Here is a 17,817-nt window from a genome sequence, read left to right on the forward strand (position 1 = left end):
CACCTTATTCCCTTTCGCCGGAAGTTACAGTTAGGCTTAGCTCGGGATTCGTGGGGGTGAGTAACGGGAAGAAATTCGTCTGTCGTCCGCTACAGTACATATTTTTGGCTTTTGTAGCAGACGACAGACGAATTTCTTCCCGTTACTCACCCCCATGAATCCCCAGCTAAGCCTAACTTCCGGCGAAAGGGAATGAGGTGGATTAAAAATGATTTTAGAAAAAAAACAACTGGACAAGGCTTTGTAACAGATAAATACTTTAATATTTGCGTCATGATAGTTTTCACTAGAAAACCGTTCCCTAACAAAAATACTGAATTTTCCAACTAATATTTTTGGAAATTCGGAATGTAGGCCTAGTTTTTGTTTCCAAAATTAAAATTTAAAACATAATATTAATAATAAAAACTCTTTTACCACGGTAGTCTTAATATTTTATCAGATAGAAAGAGTTAGGCACACGAATGGAATGATATGATAATAATTATATTACAAAAAAAAACAAAAGATCATATAGGAAATGGGAGGAAAAAAGAGTAATGAAATATTATGACTTATTAATTTAGTCTATAAAATTAAAGAAAAAAGAGATATGTATGTATTAGAGGTATTTCTAATTACTTATGAATGATCAAGAATCGCTCTCAAAGACTTGAACGTCTAATTTCAATTCAACTTCACCGGTTTCTACTTCGTATAAGAGCAGTCTTTTAGTTATTGGTCCTTTAGTTTCCTGACTTTCTCTGTATATATCCTCGACCCTAATTTCGGTTCTACCCAAGAAATCTACCGAAAAAAATTGTATTTTAGTCTGCCAATCTTGTTTAAAACGTTTTAGACAAACCATAGCCCACTTGATCACGCTGGCTGCACGCGCTATAGAAGCCCGCTCAATAGACCCTAAAAATGAGAATAACATAGGTTCGGTCTAAACTTTCAAACCCGTCTGGTTTTAACATGGGCGTCTATGGGAGGGGACCAGTTTTTTCAACGTTTCTGACAATATTAGCGCATCTACTGGTTCAAATCTGTTGAATTTTTAATGAGACGTCTATTGAAAGGTTTGATATTATCCTGTAAAATTTAAAGACTTCAGCTATAATAGTTTTTTTTATAAAAAATAAAAATCATCACATAGTAGAGAAATTGAAGGATTTATTTCTCTACTATGTGATGATTTTTATTTTTTATAAAAAAACTATTAAAGCTGAAGACTTTAAATTTTACAGGATAATATCAAACCTTTCAATACACGTCTCATTAAAAATTCAAGAGATTTGAACCAGTAGATGCACTAATATTGTCAAAAACGTTGAAAAAACTGGTCCCCTCCCATGTTAAAACCAGACGGGTTTGAAAGTTTAGACCGAACCTATGTGACGCGCCGCATTCGCGAGTTAACATGTAAAAAAAATCCTTTGGACGGGCTTCTAAAGCGCGTGCAGCCAGCGTGCGTGATCAAGTGGGCTATGGACAAACAAAGAACCATTACTGTTGGGTGAAAAGAGATCTCGATCGAACACGGATATACAAAGAACATCTTGTTCTATATCCTTAATCAAAAACTGCATTGAAGCGTTCCATTTGGGATTAGTGGAATTGGTCACGACTTTGGTTCGATGCTCTTGAGATCCCATAGTTACTTCGCAATACGGATCGCTATGTCCTAAAGTTTACGTCGTTTTTATCACACCACTTACATTTAACCAGAATTAACCGAAACAAATAAAGACGTGGCACAGAAATGAAACAATCACGGCAACATATTTTTATTTTCGGTTCTTACCTTTGGATAAATTGATACCCAATTCCGAAGCCTCAATTGCTAATACCCGTATTCTACCAACTGAAGGTCTATACGAAGCTTTTCAAAACGGAAAAAAATGCCAAGCATAGAAGGAAAATGTTACGCAAAAACCATGCAAAATAATAATAATAACATAATTAATTAGTAGCTTTGAATGTTAGTTTACGACAAATATGTTAAAATTATCAAATTCCTGTGCCACTTCTTCATATTATTCTCAAGTGTGTAATTGTCTTACCATTCCCTGAACAAGCCTTTAAATTGAATCCCTCCATAACGAAAACTAGTAGTCTTCCTACCCCCACCTTTTTCTGAGCTTGATCTTATTAGTTAATCAAATTCAACGTAAAATGATTACCAGCTTGATACTTTTTTCTTATCGCGAAGTTTCCTTTTTCTTTTCTTACGTTAAATTAAATTAAATTGAATTTAAAAAATGTTAAATATCTTACTGGAATATTGCCTGGAAAGATTTTTCTTTTCAGTATCTATGTAGTCCTTTATAGCTGCACCAATTTTCTTCACCCATAAAATTCTAGAGACAAAAATGCAATTATAACTTGCAGTGGTGTACGAGTCCCGTTTTTTCGGTTTCGAGCCGAGTCCGAGTATCGAAACTAATTTCTTATCGAGTATCGAGCCGAGTATCAAAACTAATTTCTTATCGAGTATCGAGCCGAGTATCAAAAATACTTTCGAGTATCGAGTATTTAGATAGGTCAAATTTTGATTGTTCTTTCGAGTAATTATCGAGTCTCAAATTGACTTGTCGAGTAGTAATTTCGTAAATTTCTTGAAAATAACGAAGATGTTTAATTATCTAATATCTAACTAGTTCAAAAAGATTGTTAGTGATCAATTAAACATTGAACAGGTGATTTTCAAAATAATTGCTCATGAGCTCATCGTCTGCTATAGTTGTAAGCCTCGGATTCGAGTATTTGTCGAGTATTTAAGATGTTTAAAAGCTACTCGAATCTGTCTCGAGTATCTCAAAGTGTTGTTATCGAGTATCGAGTCGAGTACTCGGCTCGATACTCGAACCGAGTACTCGAACTTAACGAGTACTCGCACACCCCTGATTATAAGGTAACACAGTCAAATGCGGAATGCTGAAAAACATTAATTACCGTTCATTCGAATTAGCCGCTTTTAGAGGTAAAACCGATTCAAGCTGTTGAATTTGAAATACAGAGTCATCTTGAATATTATCTGGTGAAGGATTGAGTCTTATGCAGTTCAAAAATATTGGCTGAAAAGTGTTTTAATTTAACGAACAAATGAATGTCTCGAGGCTGAAAATAAATTTGATTTCTGTCGTACTTGTTTATATAATTTATATTCAGCATTCATGGATCTTTCCGAAGTAAATACGTTAGTGACTTTTCCAACATCTTTCGAAGGTTGCGTTAACAACAGAAAATCGTTGAAAAGAAACCCAATTAGTTCTTTATTGCTTTTAACTTTAGTTAAAGATCCGGAATGCAAAAGTTTTCGAGGACCCAGACAATTAGTCAAAGAGTTAAATATCAGTTCCTATTTAAATAATTAAATCCCTATAGTTGTAGCCTTTTCAGTTTAGGGTTGAGATTGAAATACTTCGGCTAAAGATTCGTAATGCACATGAGTCTGCATCCATTCCAATCTATCGGTATTTTCTCTCTCTCTAACGCCTTCGTTAACTTGACTGCATAATTGCTCGGCAAGAGACAACGCTTCCGATAAATAAGTATGATCGGGTTGATCTTCGGGCGTGTATTCTAAAATCTACAATAGATAATTAGCGCCTATACTGAAGTCAAACGAGAAAGATCAAACCTTTTTAATCATGAGAGGATATTGAGTAATTCTCTGCATGGGTTTGATCAAAAAAGTGCTCAAAGGCATTCCTCTTGTTCTGGGGTCTTGACAACATTGCTACGCGAGAATAACCATAATTTTGTCATTTCTAGTTGGGGTATAGTTTCCCTATTTCATTTATACCTTAGTAACCAATTTAAACTCCTTTACATTATCATTTTTTTGTTGAATTAACGTTGCGGCTCGTAATTGGCAAGAACAAAATCTAATATATACTGTCATATGCGGTATCTACATGAAAGTATATGAATTAGTACGCTATATATAAGTTGAAAACCTTATTCTCACATTTTCACATAAGATATCACCAATCATCTGAACCAATCCGTTAGAACTCATTTTCTTACGAACACGCAATGCTCTGAATTAAAAATTACGCCAATAATTAAATACCCTTAAACTAATTAGCGAACTATTCAGTTAGTTACTTAAGAAGTTTATTATTGCAAACGAGTAATTGTTTCCAGTTGACAAATATCGTTTTGAGTTCCTCCTCATTCAAGAGACCACTTTCTTTCAAAGGTTTATGAAAAACCTTAATTCAAATACATTAATAAAATTTTAACTACGGCAAAATTTAGGTATCAGGAGGAAATAGAAGCGTCATCGCGGAACTATAACAGGGTTCATACAACTTTTGGAAAACAAATTTCCCTGAGATTTCCAGGTTTTTCCCCATATACTTCCCTGAATTTTCCAGGTTTTTCCTGTATATGGAGCAAATGTTAACGAAGGAGGAAGGGCGAATAGGACTATTACATAATCAAAGAACATCCTTGTATCTCTAGTAGAACCAGAGTTATGAGCCTCCAACGTATAGTGTAATGTTAATCCTATGGAGGGTATGTTCACGAACATTTTGCTTAATTACTCGGCCCCTGTTTGACGCAAATTTCCCTAATTTCCCTGAATTTTACTAAAAATTCAAAATTTCCCTCAAGTTTTTGGCAACTATTTATTCCGCTGATTTTTCCCGGTTTTCCAGGTTTGTATGAACCCTGTATAAGAACTCCGTGTGTCGCTTCTACAGTTGCTATGTAAATAAGTCTTACTTCCAAAACAAAGGACATATTCTCGTTATACGTCTCCTCCGTTCGAATTAATTCGTCGATATGAGACTGTCGTTTCTTCTCTCGATTAGGCAGTTCGTTAAAAACCTTCCAATCTCCACTCCCTATTATAAACAGCGCAGAAATTATAACCTTGTGCGTATTATTTTTACTTAGTTTTATTTACTAGTATTTTTATCATAAACAATTTAGTGAATAATATCGTTACTCTCTATTTACAGACACAAACACTGCCATTAATATAATATATATATATATATTTTTGACTAACTTATTAGAAGGAAAGGGTGTTGTTATTGTTATTACCTTATGTGTCAGCTCAATTAATTAATTAGTAATATATTCTGATAAACATTCATATTTCTTTTTTTCTAGCGTTGTTTTGAAGATGAAGATAAATATAAGGTTTTATAAAGATTTTTAATGAATGAATTCAGGTAAAATGAACTTGAACACCTAACCTTATTTATCCTATAACACTAGTTAAGGTTTCTTTTTGACATCAGGAAGAAATATATTAATACGTAACAAGAAGTGATATCTAGTTTATTAGGGAGAAGGTATAAATTCGCGCCACATTTCTAGCTCTCTTTATCTCCAGTCCAAACGTATAGTAGGTCCGGAGTTAATCCCCGCCTCTAAATTACAACCAGAATCTCATTGGTTCTTGAAAACTGTGCACGTCAGCGCCACGCGAATGACCAGAAAATTACTTGTATTTTCCGACAGAGGAGAGTGTAGCGAAATAGACCGGCCTCTCTCCTTTATGTTCCCCCTTGTATTTTGAAAGAGGGAATGGGACTATGGGACGCCGCGCCATATTTTGAAAGAGGGAATGGGACTATAGGACGCCGCGCCATATTTTGAAAGAGGGAATGGGACTATGGGACGCCGCGCCAATACTTAGTCATCTTATACCTTCTCCCTAATAAACTTGATATCACTTCTCGTCCGTAACCATTTGCGATTTTATTAAACACACACACACAATGCATTGCTTATACTTCGTATTCTGATTTTACGTGCAATTAATTAACAATTAAGGGGATCTGACTTTTTTGTTTAGTTTATAGTTTCGAATATTAATATTTATTGCGGTAAGTGTTTAATATATTTACGTTTCTAAAGATAAATTTTTTTAATTATTAAGGGGGTTAAACGTTTTTAGAATTCTATATACCAATTTTATTAAACAACGAACGATAATTCTGCGGTAATAAATGTAGCACCACCTACTTACTCTTAATTAATTAAAATAAATTGAGATTCCGTCACTCTGTTTGTTTGTTTGCTATTAGAACGAAATAAAACCTACGATTTCGTAAAAAAACGATCTAAAATGATTGGTAATTGCGACGAATAAATTTTAGGGTGTTACTTCTTGTAAAAAGAACGAAAGAAAAACTCGGGACTCGGATCGTTAATTAATTTGCTAATAAACTAAATTAAACTAAACTAATTTTCTATTAAATATAAATAACACAGGCGTGCTTATTTACTCCAACATCATTTAAAAACTAAAAAAAAAAATAATTATAATAATAAGAATAAAAACGGGTGTGACCTCAAAAAAATTAAGTCTTTACGGAGAAATACCAAAATACTGAGAATTATCGATGGTCTACTAAATTATTTTCTAATTAATTGTCAGACTTTTCTTCATTAACTTCATTAATCATTCGTAAGGCTTAGTAAGTATTATAGTTATATCAACGAAATGAATATACCTATTTTTCTTTAACTACTTCTTAACAATAATATATATATAGGAATTTTGATCTACATTATTTAAATAGATTTCAGAGACTCGCGTAATGGTAGTGGGTAAACTTACGGAGATTTTTATAAAACTTTAAAACTAGAACGTAAAAAACATTTTAAACGAAAAAACCAAAAAGAAAAAAAAAAATAAAATAAAGGAAATTAAGGATTGTTCGTGACCCACTACCACTAGGCCAAAATAAAAACACAAAAATTAATTCAAGCCACGGTTGTTTTGTTTTTTTTTTTTTTCAAATTTTTTGGTATTGTTTTTTTTTTTTTTTTTGTTTTCAAAAATCAAATAATAATCAATTATATTGTTTTTTTTTCTACCAAACAATTTCAAGCCTTTTTTGTTTCCTCTAAAAACGTGTAGTAGAAAGAGGAGTTAATAATTTTTCTCCAAAGGCAGCTCAGAACAACAATGAATTGAGTATCAACGTGGGTTGTGTTGTGGTAGTGGGTTTTGCAATCCCAAATTTATTTATTTATTCTTTTTTTTTTCTTTTTCTCATTTCTCTCCTAAAATGGTAAAAGAAAAAAAACATTTCATTGTTTTTCAAACCCCGTAAACTTACAATAATAAGTTTATTTCATACAATGAGATAGAATATATATATTAAACCTAGAGTCACAACGTGAAATCTACTAGAGATCGACGTTTCGCGATACACTTTTTGCGAGGGGTCCGTCATTCGAAAAAAAAACGTACGGGATTTTTAAATCCCTCGGATTTTTACGTATTTTTTTATTTATATGGATTTGTCAATTTTTTATAAAAATCCAAAATCCAGTAGGATTTTCAAAAAAACCGTTGTATTTTTTCATAGAATTTCGTATTTTTTCTCGGGATTTTGTATTCTTTTTCGGGATTTTGTATTTTTTCGGGGATTTTGTATTTTTTCGGGAATTTTGTATTTTTTCGGGATTTTGTAATTTGTTTTGGGATTTCGTATTTTTTTAGGATTTTGTATTTTTAACTGTAATTTTTATCGTCTTCCTGGATTTGTGAATTTGAAAATTTTGGATTTTTTTGTGGATTTTCACAAAATTTTGGATTTTTTTGTGGATTTTTACAAAATTTTGGATTTTTTTGTGGATTTTCACAAAATTTTGGATTTCTAAAAAAATTTGAACACACTCCCGGATTTAATATGTTATTTTGGATTTCTAAAAAAATTTCGGTATTTTTGGATTTTTTTCTGGATTTTCGGTGGATTTTTGGATTTTTTACATAATTTTATATATTTTGAAACTTTTCAAAGATCTTCGGATTTTTCAAAAAATACAAAATCCTTTTGTATTTTCACTGGAATTTTGGATTTGTTGTTGGATTTTTCCCCGAGCGTACGGGATTTTTTGGCAATGACGGACCCCTCGACTTTTTGTCTTTTGCATGAATCTTTATCAAATACGGGTGGCGCCACCTATTAATCACTCGAAGAACTTTTTTATTACCGTCTGCTGCTATAATCTGCGTAACAAGCTGTCAAGATAGTTTTTTAAACGTACGTGTTAAATAAAATACGCGAGTTAAATAATAAAAACTCTAGTCCTTTTTAATCTAATAAATAAATAAATGAAATAAAAATCATAACGATGTTTCTGATTGCAAATAAACAATAAGTAAAAGTTGTAATTAGTTCCGCTAGAGGCTAACTCACAGATGGCGCTGTCATGTTTTGATAAACGTGCTTGATAAAAGCAATGTGTTTCACGGTAAGCCGATTTAAATTGTAACTCTATCTATCTCATTGGTTTCATATCGCGCAAGGAAAGGAATTAAGATATCATTTAGAAAATTGTTTTTAATACTTACATTGTCCTTGGGTTAAAGTCGGAGTAGCGGATTTTTCAATGGGGACAACGTAATTGGATGGGAATAAACCAACGGCGCCATCAAGTTCTCCCCTCCACCAAGCAGGGTCTTCTTTACTCATTAAATTAATCGTTTGACCTTTTTGGAATGTTAATTCGTCAGCGTGTTGGGCCGTGAATCCGTAAACAGCGACAACTTGCTCTGAAAGCGAAAAAAAAAACCATCTTATTTCCGCGCAAAAACCCTAACTCAACTCTCACCATTGACACAAGTCCCATTTAAATCTTCCGACTGACGTAGCATTTGAGTAACAGGATCTGGAGTACTTCTAGCGCTACTAGGTCGACTGCTACTTATTGGTTTAACGTAAGAAGCTGGGAACCATCCTAATTGTCGTTTCTTTCCCTTTGCCTAAAATACAAGCGAGAGTTTTTTTTTTATTAAAAAAAGAACTGAAACAGTGTCGTTAAAATTAAACTTCGTACGTGAATTTCTCCTTCCCACCAACCACTGGGACTCTTCTTTCGAACTTGTATCAACTGCCCTCTTTCTAAATTAAGTTGCTCAGCTCCGGTAGCTTTATACGGAGCTATCACAGTAACAATCTCCGGTTTCTTCAACGTTTTGGTATTCTAGAGGGTTTTTTTAATTAATTTAATTACGCGTAGAAACAATATGGAATCTTCGAAAGGTATTAGAAAAAAATTAAAATAAAAACAAATGCAAGCGAAAGATACAATGCTTTTAGAAGAAAAAGTATACAATGTCTAACATTTAGTAATTTTATTCCTAAATATCGGGCGTGGGGCAAGAACCAAATGGTTACCTTTGGCTTTGGACTATCCAAAGCGGGACTGCTGGGTGTGATAACCTTTGGATAACGGAAAGAAGAGGAACAATATGCGAAAAAATATTTAAAATTTGAAAACCAGTCACCTTTTCGTGCAATTCATTTTTATATACATAGTTTTCAGAATAGGAGGATCGATAACATCAGAAGGGGATAATAGAAGAAGGATGCCACTCTGTATCCTCTTCATACTTAAGTTATGTAACGTCATTCTTCCCAGGCTCACCCTTTTTGTTTGCTTTCCCGCTCATCAAACTTCAGATAAGCATAGCACCGTAAGGTGAATTCTATAATTGTTTGGTACTAAATTCCCAGCAATCATCCCACAAACCTCGTCTTGGGGTGGGACAAAATCCACAAGCACGTCTTGGGAAATAGTTAAGCGCTTATAGAGTAATGATGAGGGAACTATTTATCGCGTATGTGATTCGGTTTAGTAACCTTGCTCCGAATGATCCGATGTTAGGAAGAATGACGTTACACTTATCCCGCTTTGTGGTACACTTCTCTCGAAGAGAAGTATTATATACTTCTGATAACATTTACAACAGTAAGTCAGGCTACTTGTCGGACAAAGTGCAGTACCACGTAGCCTGGCCTCCTGCAGTGTAAATGGTACCAATAGTCTTAGTCTGAAACCTATGTATAGTTAATATACCGAATAAATCGCCAATAATTTTAACAATTAGCTTATTTCACACTCGAATATAGAAGCTTTTACCAACAATTTCTTCGTAAATTAATGTTAATTTTAACAAGAAATTGAGAGACATGCTGAAGAGTAAAGATATTATATGAACATGTTTGAATTATAAGCCGACAAACATGCTGTGTAACAATTACAAACTATATAAAGATACAGATTCGTATTTATGTTAATACGCTAGCTCTTTCAAAATATATTCCGTCAAAGATATATATAGAACGTGTGTACGTGTGTTCTTCACCTTGACATGCAAAAAAAACTGGCATAGCTAAGCTAAAAACTCCTATATCAAAATTGAACGTTAATAATACGATTCTCTCTTCAAGATAATTTTTGAAAAAAATTTACATTAACTAATTAAGTCCTGAAGTGAGAAAAAGCTACATCGAATAAAGCCAACAGCGACCAAAAAAAAAAAAAAATCATATTAATCCTTTGAAATCGTGCCTGAAGTTCACAGAATAAAAATTGTTTAAATTATATATAAATAAATAACTAAAATAAATTGCTTTTAATATTGCGCTATACTTTGTGGCCTATATTTTACCTCACTCATTTCTGAAACTGACGGAATACACTCATTTGTAAACGTCTCATTAGTTTCATTAGTCTCGTTAGTATTGTTAGTCTCGTTAGTCTCATAAGTCTCGTTAGTCTCATAAGTCTCGTTAGTCTCATTAGTATTGTTAGTAACGATTCCTTCGTTTTCAGTCTCCACCTAACAACCAAATAGAAATTCTCCGTTTTTTGTCAGTACCAATTACGCAATTAATTACTCGATTTTTCGCGATGTAAGTTGACTCTTTGATCAATTCGATCAAGCGGAGGTATTAAAAAATATAAATAAGAACTTACTTGACTCTGAGCCGCTGAGAAATCGCCAGGTTCAGAGGCAGCGGGTGGAGCTTCAGTTGTTGCTTCAGCAACTTCAATAGTTGCGGCTTGAGGAATATCTTCTCGGTCCTAAAATAATTGGCTAACTCTATAGCCATCCCTACTGATGTCGCGGCCATTTTCAATAATTGGTAAACCGTATAGCGATCACTACTGAGGTGGCGGCCATTTTGAATAATAGGTAAACCGTATAGCGATCACTACTGAGGTGGCGGCCATTTTGAATAATAGGTAAACCGTATAGCGATCACTACTGAGGTGGCGGCCATTTTGAATAATAGGTAAACCGTATAGCGATCACTACTGAGGTGGCGGCCATTTTGAATAATAGGTAAACCGTATAGCGATCACTACTGAGGTGGCGGCCATTTTGAATAATAGGTAAACCGTATAGCGATCACTACTGAGGTGGCGGCCATTTTGAATAATAGGTAAACCGTATAGCCATGGATGAAGGATGCGCGTGAAAAACATTCAACGCTCTACAGGATGTGCAACTCCCTATACTAAAAAGTAGACAAACGATACTAGCGCCGCCTGGTTACCAGCGCTGGAAACCCTCGCGTGAAAAATAAAAAATACTCGACATAAGGAAAAAACACGCGCTACCGTTGATTTTTTTCCTTAGCGTCGTCTGCTAGAAGCAAAACTATGGGTTTTTTTCTTATGTCCAGTATTTTTTATTTTTCCCGCGAGGGTTTCCAGCGCTGGTAGCCAGGCGGCGCTAGTATCGAGTTGTCTACTTTTTACTATAGGGAGTTGCACATCCTGTAGAGCGTTGAATGTTTTTCACGCGCATCCTTCATCCATGGTATAGCGATCACTACTGAGGTGGCGGCCATTTTGAATAATAGGTAAACTGAATAGCGATCACTAGAGGTGGCGGCCATTTTGAATAATAGGTAAACTGTATAGCGATCACTACTGAGGTGGCGGCCATTTTGAATAATAGGTTAACTGTATAGCGATCACTACTGAGGTGGCGGCCATTTTCAATAATTGGCTAACTCTATACCCATAACTACTAATGATAAGTATGTCTTACAGGAACTTCTCCAGGTTCTGCTGGCCTGAGATAATTACTAGGGAACATTCCACTCGTATTACCGAGCGTTCCCGTCCACCAATCACCATCTTTTTTGGTCACCAATATAAGATCGCCCTGTTGAAAGCACAAATCACCCGGTTCTTGAGACTGATAGGCGTAGGTTGCCACAAAGAATTCTCCAGCGGTCGAATCTTTTCAAGAATGATGATGAAACGATCTGTTCAATTCATCTAGACAACATTGATTCTTTTTTAAATCTTACCAGGAAGCTGGACGTTATTAGATTGGTTGTCTAGTTCGTCATAGGTATCAGCTTCGCTGTTCGCTAGACTGGGAAAAGGAAATGCACTGTCGTACGCATTTTTAAACCAACAACCAAAGGTTTTCGTTGAAAATAGGAAGAATGAGAGAGAGATTTCAAAAGGCGTTACTCGCAAGAGGAGGATATGCGGAGGAGAAAAATGGTTATAGATAAGAGAGATCAAATTGGACACAAAAAAAAAAAAAAAAAAAAATATTCTCCCGGGACTTTTCACTCTTAACTCTTGAAGATCAATAAAGCCTACCTTTCAGAATCTTTCCTACCACCTCCGGAAATTAATTTAACATATGATTTTGGAAACCAGCCAGTCTTACGAATAAAAAAAATAAAAACATTGAATAAATTAGATAAAGAACATTTTAGGCCGAAACGAAAGTACAGTACATACAATTTCACCCAATTTTCCCAACCACCACATATCTTGTTGTTCTATCACCGCTATTACATCTCCTTTGTTGAAAGTCAGGTGGTTATCTTTCTTAGCTCGCCATGGGAACATGGCTATCGCTTGCAAACCTTCAGGGGCCGCCTGACCCTATTGAATAGATTATATCGTCCCGCGTCTTATAGAACGGACTTCAACTTATTTCTATTTTCAACTTACCTCTCCTGGTATGGGAGAGGCGGCTTCCAATGATAAAGCTTTGGCTAAAGTTGCTTCGGTAGTTTGAGAAATTTCAGCCACAATTGTGGGTTCTTCAGTTATGGAACCAAAATCGGAACCATTTTCGGGGGCTTCGGATATTCCCCTGAAAGTAAGAGATAAAAACTTAAAAAGTCAACACCTAAAGATGAAAGGTCACAAGAAGCGAGCAATCTTACTCCAAAGTTCTTTTCATTTCAGTTCCAACAATATGAACCGTTTCAGCGGCATCGGTAGACGATGGTGTAACGGAGAAGGCATCGTCATTAGGTTCGGATGGTAAGGTGTCCAATCGTTCAGCGTATGATTCGGGAAACCATCCCGCTTTCCCTCTCAGTTCTCCTCCCAACCATCCTGGTTCGGTTGACTGACTTTCCGGGACTAATACAACATCACCAGGCATAATAGATAGCTCATCGGGATTTCTGGCTTCAAAGGCATAAAGGGCTCTGTATCTTATAAATTTCATTCCGGTATTTTGATTTTCGGAAGCGAGTTGAATGCTAGCCGCTGAAGGAGTCGTCGGTTCACCGGGTTCTTGATGAAAACCCCCCATTTTTATTTTGGTTACTTTTAAACTAAATACGCGTAAACTTACGATCAACCCAGGCTTCATTAGTAGATAATTTACTGGGGTCATCCCATCCAGTAGGTGCTTGAACTTTAGCCGTTTCTTTCTGTTTCTTTAATGCTAAAACTTGTTGCCGTTTTTCTTCATACTCCATAAATAATTTCTCGTGGTTTTTCATTAAATCTTGAAGAGTATCTTTCAATTCCTAATTAAAATAATGATTAGCACCGTGTTGCGTGTCGGTTGAAGGCTTATCCGGGTAATATTAACCTGTAATTGGGCGTTATTATTCTCAACATCTTGAAGTTTTTGAGTCGTTTCTTTCTCAATGTTGGATAAAGTATTTCTCAATTGATTCAAAATGATTTGTTTATTGTTAAAACTATAGACGACGCTATTAAATGAATCGGCTAGAAAAAAAAAACGCGTCGTATCTTGTCAGTTTGTTCAGTTCTAACATAAGGACATTATATCTCTCTCTAAGGGCCCAAGATTCTATGTTACGGTTGAAATGTATGTATGTCCGATTTGGTCAGCCATCCGTCTCATCTCAAGTGGTATAATAATTGTATAGCCTAAAGAGAGGCCGAGCGCATTCGCTGCAGAGTAACCCGGCATTGAACATTTTTGCCTCCTTCAAAGATTTCTCACGACAGCTCTTCGTGATTTTTACTAAGCGCGAATTTACCTCTTGTGTCTGAGAGAACGGGGGGGGGGGTTTCTGGAAATTCTCTTACTTATTTTTTCCCCTCAGCCCTTCCTCTCTCGCGTCTCGCCACTCGCCTCCCCGCCTGTTTTAGTTTGATTCCCAACCGCTTGGGAGCGTTATCTCAGAGCTCGCCTCTAGACCACGACCGGCTTAGGATATCGGTCGTGGCTGATTTTGAAAATTATTTTTCTCTCCCGCGAATTTGACGAAAAATTCGGAAGGAGCTCTATACAAAATCTACGTCACATTTAGCAGAACTTGATGTTTTTGCTAATAGATGCGCTTGGGCCCTTAGAGAGAGATATAATCTCCTTATGATTCTATCTTTCCTGTATTTAATATACCAGTAGGATTATTGATGGTTTGGGGTAGAACCTGACTCATCATATTCGCTTTCTCCTGGGCGATTGATAAGAGTTTATCATTCAAATCTTTAATTTGCATTTTCATATTAGCTAATTCAGACATTTTCGAGTCTCTCCTGATCCTCATTTCATCAATAGATGATTTCAATTCGGCTACACCTTGTCTAGTTTCCCCAATATGTTGACTTAGATCATTGATTTTATTATTCTGGTAAAAGTTTGTTTTACATTAAAGAAAGATTCGACCTCTTAAAATTAAGTCGCTAACCAGTTGCTCCAATTCAATTGTCAAACTCTTGCTCTTTTTCTTCAAGTTGCTAACAGCGACTTGCTCTCTTTGTTTCTGAGAAGTTAATTCTTGAAGTCTTTGACGTTCCCATTCCAGCTGTCTTTGTCTTTCCATTTCTCTTCGAGCCGCCTATTAAAACGTCATTTTAATAACTGACGCTTATAGATAGAACAAAGTTCAAATTGAACCTCTCTCTGTTCCAAAAGCTTCCTTCTCTGTTCTTCCTTTTCTTGTTCTAATTCCCTTTGTTTAGCCAGTTGTTTTTCGAGTTCGAGTTGTCTCCTCCTCTCTTGTTCTAGCCTCAGTCTTTCCCTTTTTTCCTGTTCCTCCCTTTCTTTCCTCTGCCTCTCTTCTTGCTCCTTTCGTTGATTTTCCAACAACATTTGTCTCCTCCTTTCAAGTTCAGCTTGACCTTTCTCAAAATTTTCTCGTCTCTTGTCTTCAAAAGTGGTCACTATAATAACAAGATGGATCCTTACACCATCCGTCGCTACGTTAAGGTTTAATTTCAAAAGCCTTACTCAAGGCTTTTTGTCTCTCTTCCTCTTCTTTAGACATTGCTCCTCCACCAGAGAGATCCCCTAAATGACTTTGACTAGCTGATCCAGCTAAGGAAGGTTAATTAAATTAAGTTAAGCTTATTCAAGATTCGGAGATATAAGAGTCCTGATCAGGAAACTCACTAGAAATTATACTGGCAGATCTTCCCCTTTGGCGATAACTGGGTGGATAAAGATCAGGAGGTAATGAAGCCGGTAGAGTATCTCCAGCTTTGGCGCAATCAATTAAATGCATTGCTAATACAAATTCTTCGCAACCTAATCTACCATCAGAGTCAATATCGGCCAAGTTCCTGAGATGATAATAATAAACTATGAAGTAGCTAGCCATAGTTCAGAAATGTCAAAACAGGGTTCGTACAAAATTTTTGGAATGAAATTCCTAGCTGACTTTTCCAGGTTTTCCCTGACTAAATTCCACAAATTTCCCTGACCATTTGCAATAACGTACATGGCGAACGTATATGAAAACCAATCTATATTCACTCAAATAATTTTTGCACGAGTTATTGTTATAAAAATTAGCCAAATAATTCGTTTAAATTTAATTTAAAGTAAATCATAAATAACCTGAGCGAGCGAAGCGAGCTCCGCGAATTTGGGGCTTTGCTCAAATCTCAGACAAAAATTATTCTGGTCACCCTTATACTTTAAATTTCCCTCCAACATATTTTTCCCTGACATTTCCCTGACTTTTTAGGTCCATTTTAAATTTCCCTGACTTTTTAGGCCCATTTTCAATTTCCCTGACTTTTCCAGGTTTTCCAGGTCGTGTACGAACCCTGCAAAATGACTAAAATAGTACCATATTTGCGCCAAAATATTTTGTGGAAGAGCTGATTGAAGTAAAATATTTCTAGCTTGAACTCCGGTAAGAAAACCAGTTCGAGTTCTATCTAAACTATTGAAATACTGAGTATATTTCAGTTTTGAGGGCTGAGGTATTGCCCATTCAGTCAAGCCCGGTGAGGCAACTCTGCTATTTTTTAAATAATGAAATACAATCAGTGTTGAAGAAATTACGCTAGCTCTTCATTCCTAAATAATTCCTTACAATGTAGGAGAATCTTGGCTACTGACAGATCCAGATCTTTGAATCTTTGTATCAACTGGAGAAGCTGATCTTATGAAGTTAGGAGGGCCAGCAAGAGGTGGTATTACACCCGGACTACCCATTAAACCCTGAGAAACAAGCTGATTTCTGGGTGGTGTAGAGGCCAATGGAGGAGGTATATTAATTCCACCAAGAGGGGGACCTGAACATTTTTAAAAAAATGTTTTGCATGTTTTGTTGTGCGTTTTTGCGTGACGGTTTTAATGAATTCTTTACCAAAGCCTGAAATCTGTTGCACTGGAGCGGGTGTAGGAGCTCTAAGAGTGGCTGGCAAAGTTTTGGGGATTTCGTAGCCTTTAAGTTTCATTTGAATCATAAGAAGGGCTACCCCAAATTCGTGTCTATCTATTTTTCCATCACTATTCATATCAGCCATTGCCCATATTTGAGCCAATATTTGAGGAGGTAATCCCGATAGTAGAAATAATTTTTTAGCTTGATCACCTTCGAGTATTATATAAAAATGTTGATTTAACGTATTACTTTTAAATTACGCTTAATAGCTATTAACCTGTAATCAGGCCATTAATTGGCTTCAGTTGATAGAACTGTTCGTCATATTTAGCTTGCATTTCTGGAGTAATCCTCCATGGATCCGATGTCATTGACACATTCATTTTGATTGATTTTTATTAGATTTTTTATTTTATTTTTTTTTTTTTTTCAGTTCCAAATTCCACCAATTTATGTTAGAGTAAAGCGTCAGGGATCATTTTTAGAGAATTATTTGTCTGGAGAGTTCAATGTAACAGTGAGCGAATTTTTTAAAACAATACTGTGAAGTACCTATTTGAAACTATACACCAAAATATTGAACTGGGTATCTAGGATTCTAGGTTTACATGGAGATTGCAAATTTTACTAGTACTTTTAGTTGTTTTTGTAATAAATAAACGCGTGTAGATTGTAGAAGTACAACAATAATCACATACAAAAAGATTTACAGAAAAACCCGAACACGCCTACTTGAACCGTTGAAATGAACTGTAATAATTCCATGCAGGTTATGCAGCCATACAATTTTTAAAGCTAAATCACAACCAAGGCTTAACTTTCCACGCGTAAAATAGGTCTCCCCTTAATTATACTAACAGTAAACCGGAAATTACTTCTGAATATGGAAAAATTTACTTACGTTTTATCCTTTAATACCAGTTGAAAACGTTAGGATTTCCACATAAACAGTAAAACAATTCGTACATCATTCACGAAACGCGAACAAAAATTCACCGACTTCAGTTTTCACACCGCCTACATAGTAGCAAGCTTTCTTCGCTTTAAAGTTATATTGACGCGATGGTTCACCGTACAGCTACGAGGCTATACGACTTTTAGGTCATTACGTCATCATAAGTTACGACTCTGAGTTGACTAAATAGAGTCAGGAAGAAACACCCCCATTTATGTCGAAGTCTATAGGGTAATGGCA

At 35.5% G+C, this 17,817-nt stretch overlaps 1 protein-coding gene across 8 annotated transcripts; it reads right to left on the reverse strand.

The window, feature by feature from the left end:
• Nucleotides 1–240: 240 nt before the first annotated feature.
• On the reverse strand, nt 241–17,710 carry Dap160 (dynamin associated protein 160). Of its 8 annotated transcripts, XM_089842618.1 has the most exons (37): nt 17,524–17,682; nt 16,900–17,119; nt 16,605–16,832; nt 16,329–16,530; nt 16,080–16,253; nt 15,398–15,567; nt 15,236–15,322; nt 14,903–15,168; nt 14,694–14,843; nt 14,405–14,633; nt 13,622–13,761; nt 13,379–13,556; nt 12,960–13,317; nt 12,742–12,886; nt 12,526–12,672; nt 12,382–12,446; nt 12,078–12,163; nt 11,813–12,006; nt 10,729–10,836; nt 10,421–10,591; nt 9,144–9,188; nt 8,803–8,949; nt 8,578–8,728; nt 8,318–8,518; nt 4,720–4,841; nt 4,096–4,202; nt 3,956–4,028; nt 3,791–3,898; nt 3,626–3,724; nt 3,407–3,574; nt 3,131–3,343; nt 2,938–3,059; nt 2,260–2,342; nt 2,046–2,129; nt 1,493–1,666; nt 622–786; nt 241–426 (listed from the first exon to the last, which is right to left on the reverse strand). In XM_089842618.1, exons 2-36 carry the CDS (start codon nt 17,003–17,005, stop codon nt 632–634), a joined length of 5,256 nt encoding a protein of 1,751 aa, XP_089698744.1. In that variant the 5' UTR covers nt 17,006–17,119; nt 17,524–17,682; the 3' UTR covers nt 241–426; nt 622–631. The 8 variants fall into 8 exon arrangements, with proteins under 8 accessions (XP_089698744.1, XP_089698745.1, XP_089698746.1 ...); XM_089842619.1 differs by having other exon boundaries at nt 241–786; nt 16,080–16,250; nt 17,524–17,710; XM_089842620.1 differs by lacking the exon at nt 2,046–2,129 and adding an exon at nt 1,787–1,864 and having other exon boundaries at nt 241–786; nt 17,524–17,704.
• Nucleotides 17,711–17,817: the final 107 nt, after the last annotated feature.

The sequence above is a fragment of the Phalangium opilio genome, unplaced genomic scaffold, assembly GCF_054372755.1.
Source record: "Phalangium opilio isolate 3A_F unplaced genomic scaffold, DU_Popi_V2 ptg000070l_1, whole genome shotgun sequence".
NCBI classification, from domain to species: Eukaryota; Metazoa; Arthropoda; class Arachnida; order Opiliones; family Phalangiidae; genus Phalangium; species Phalangium opilio.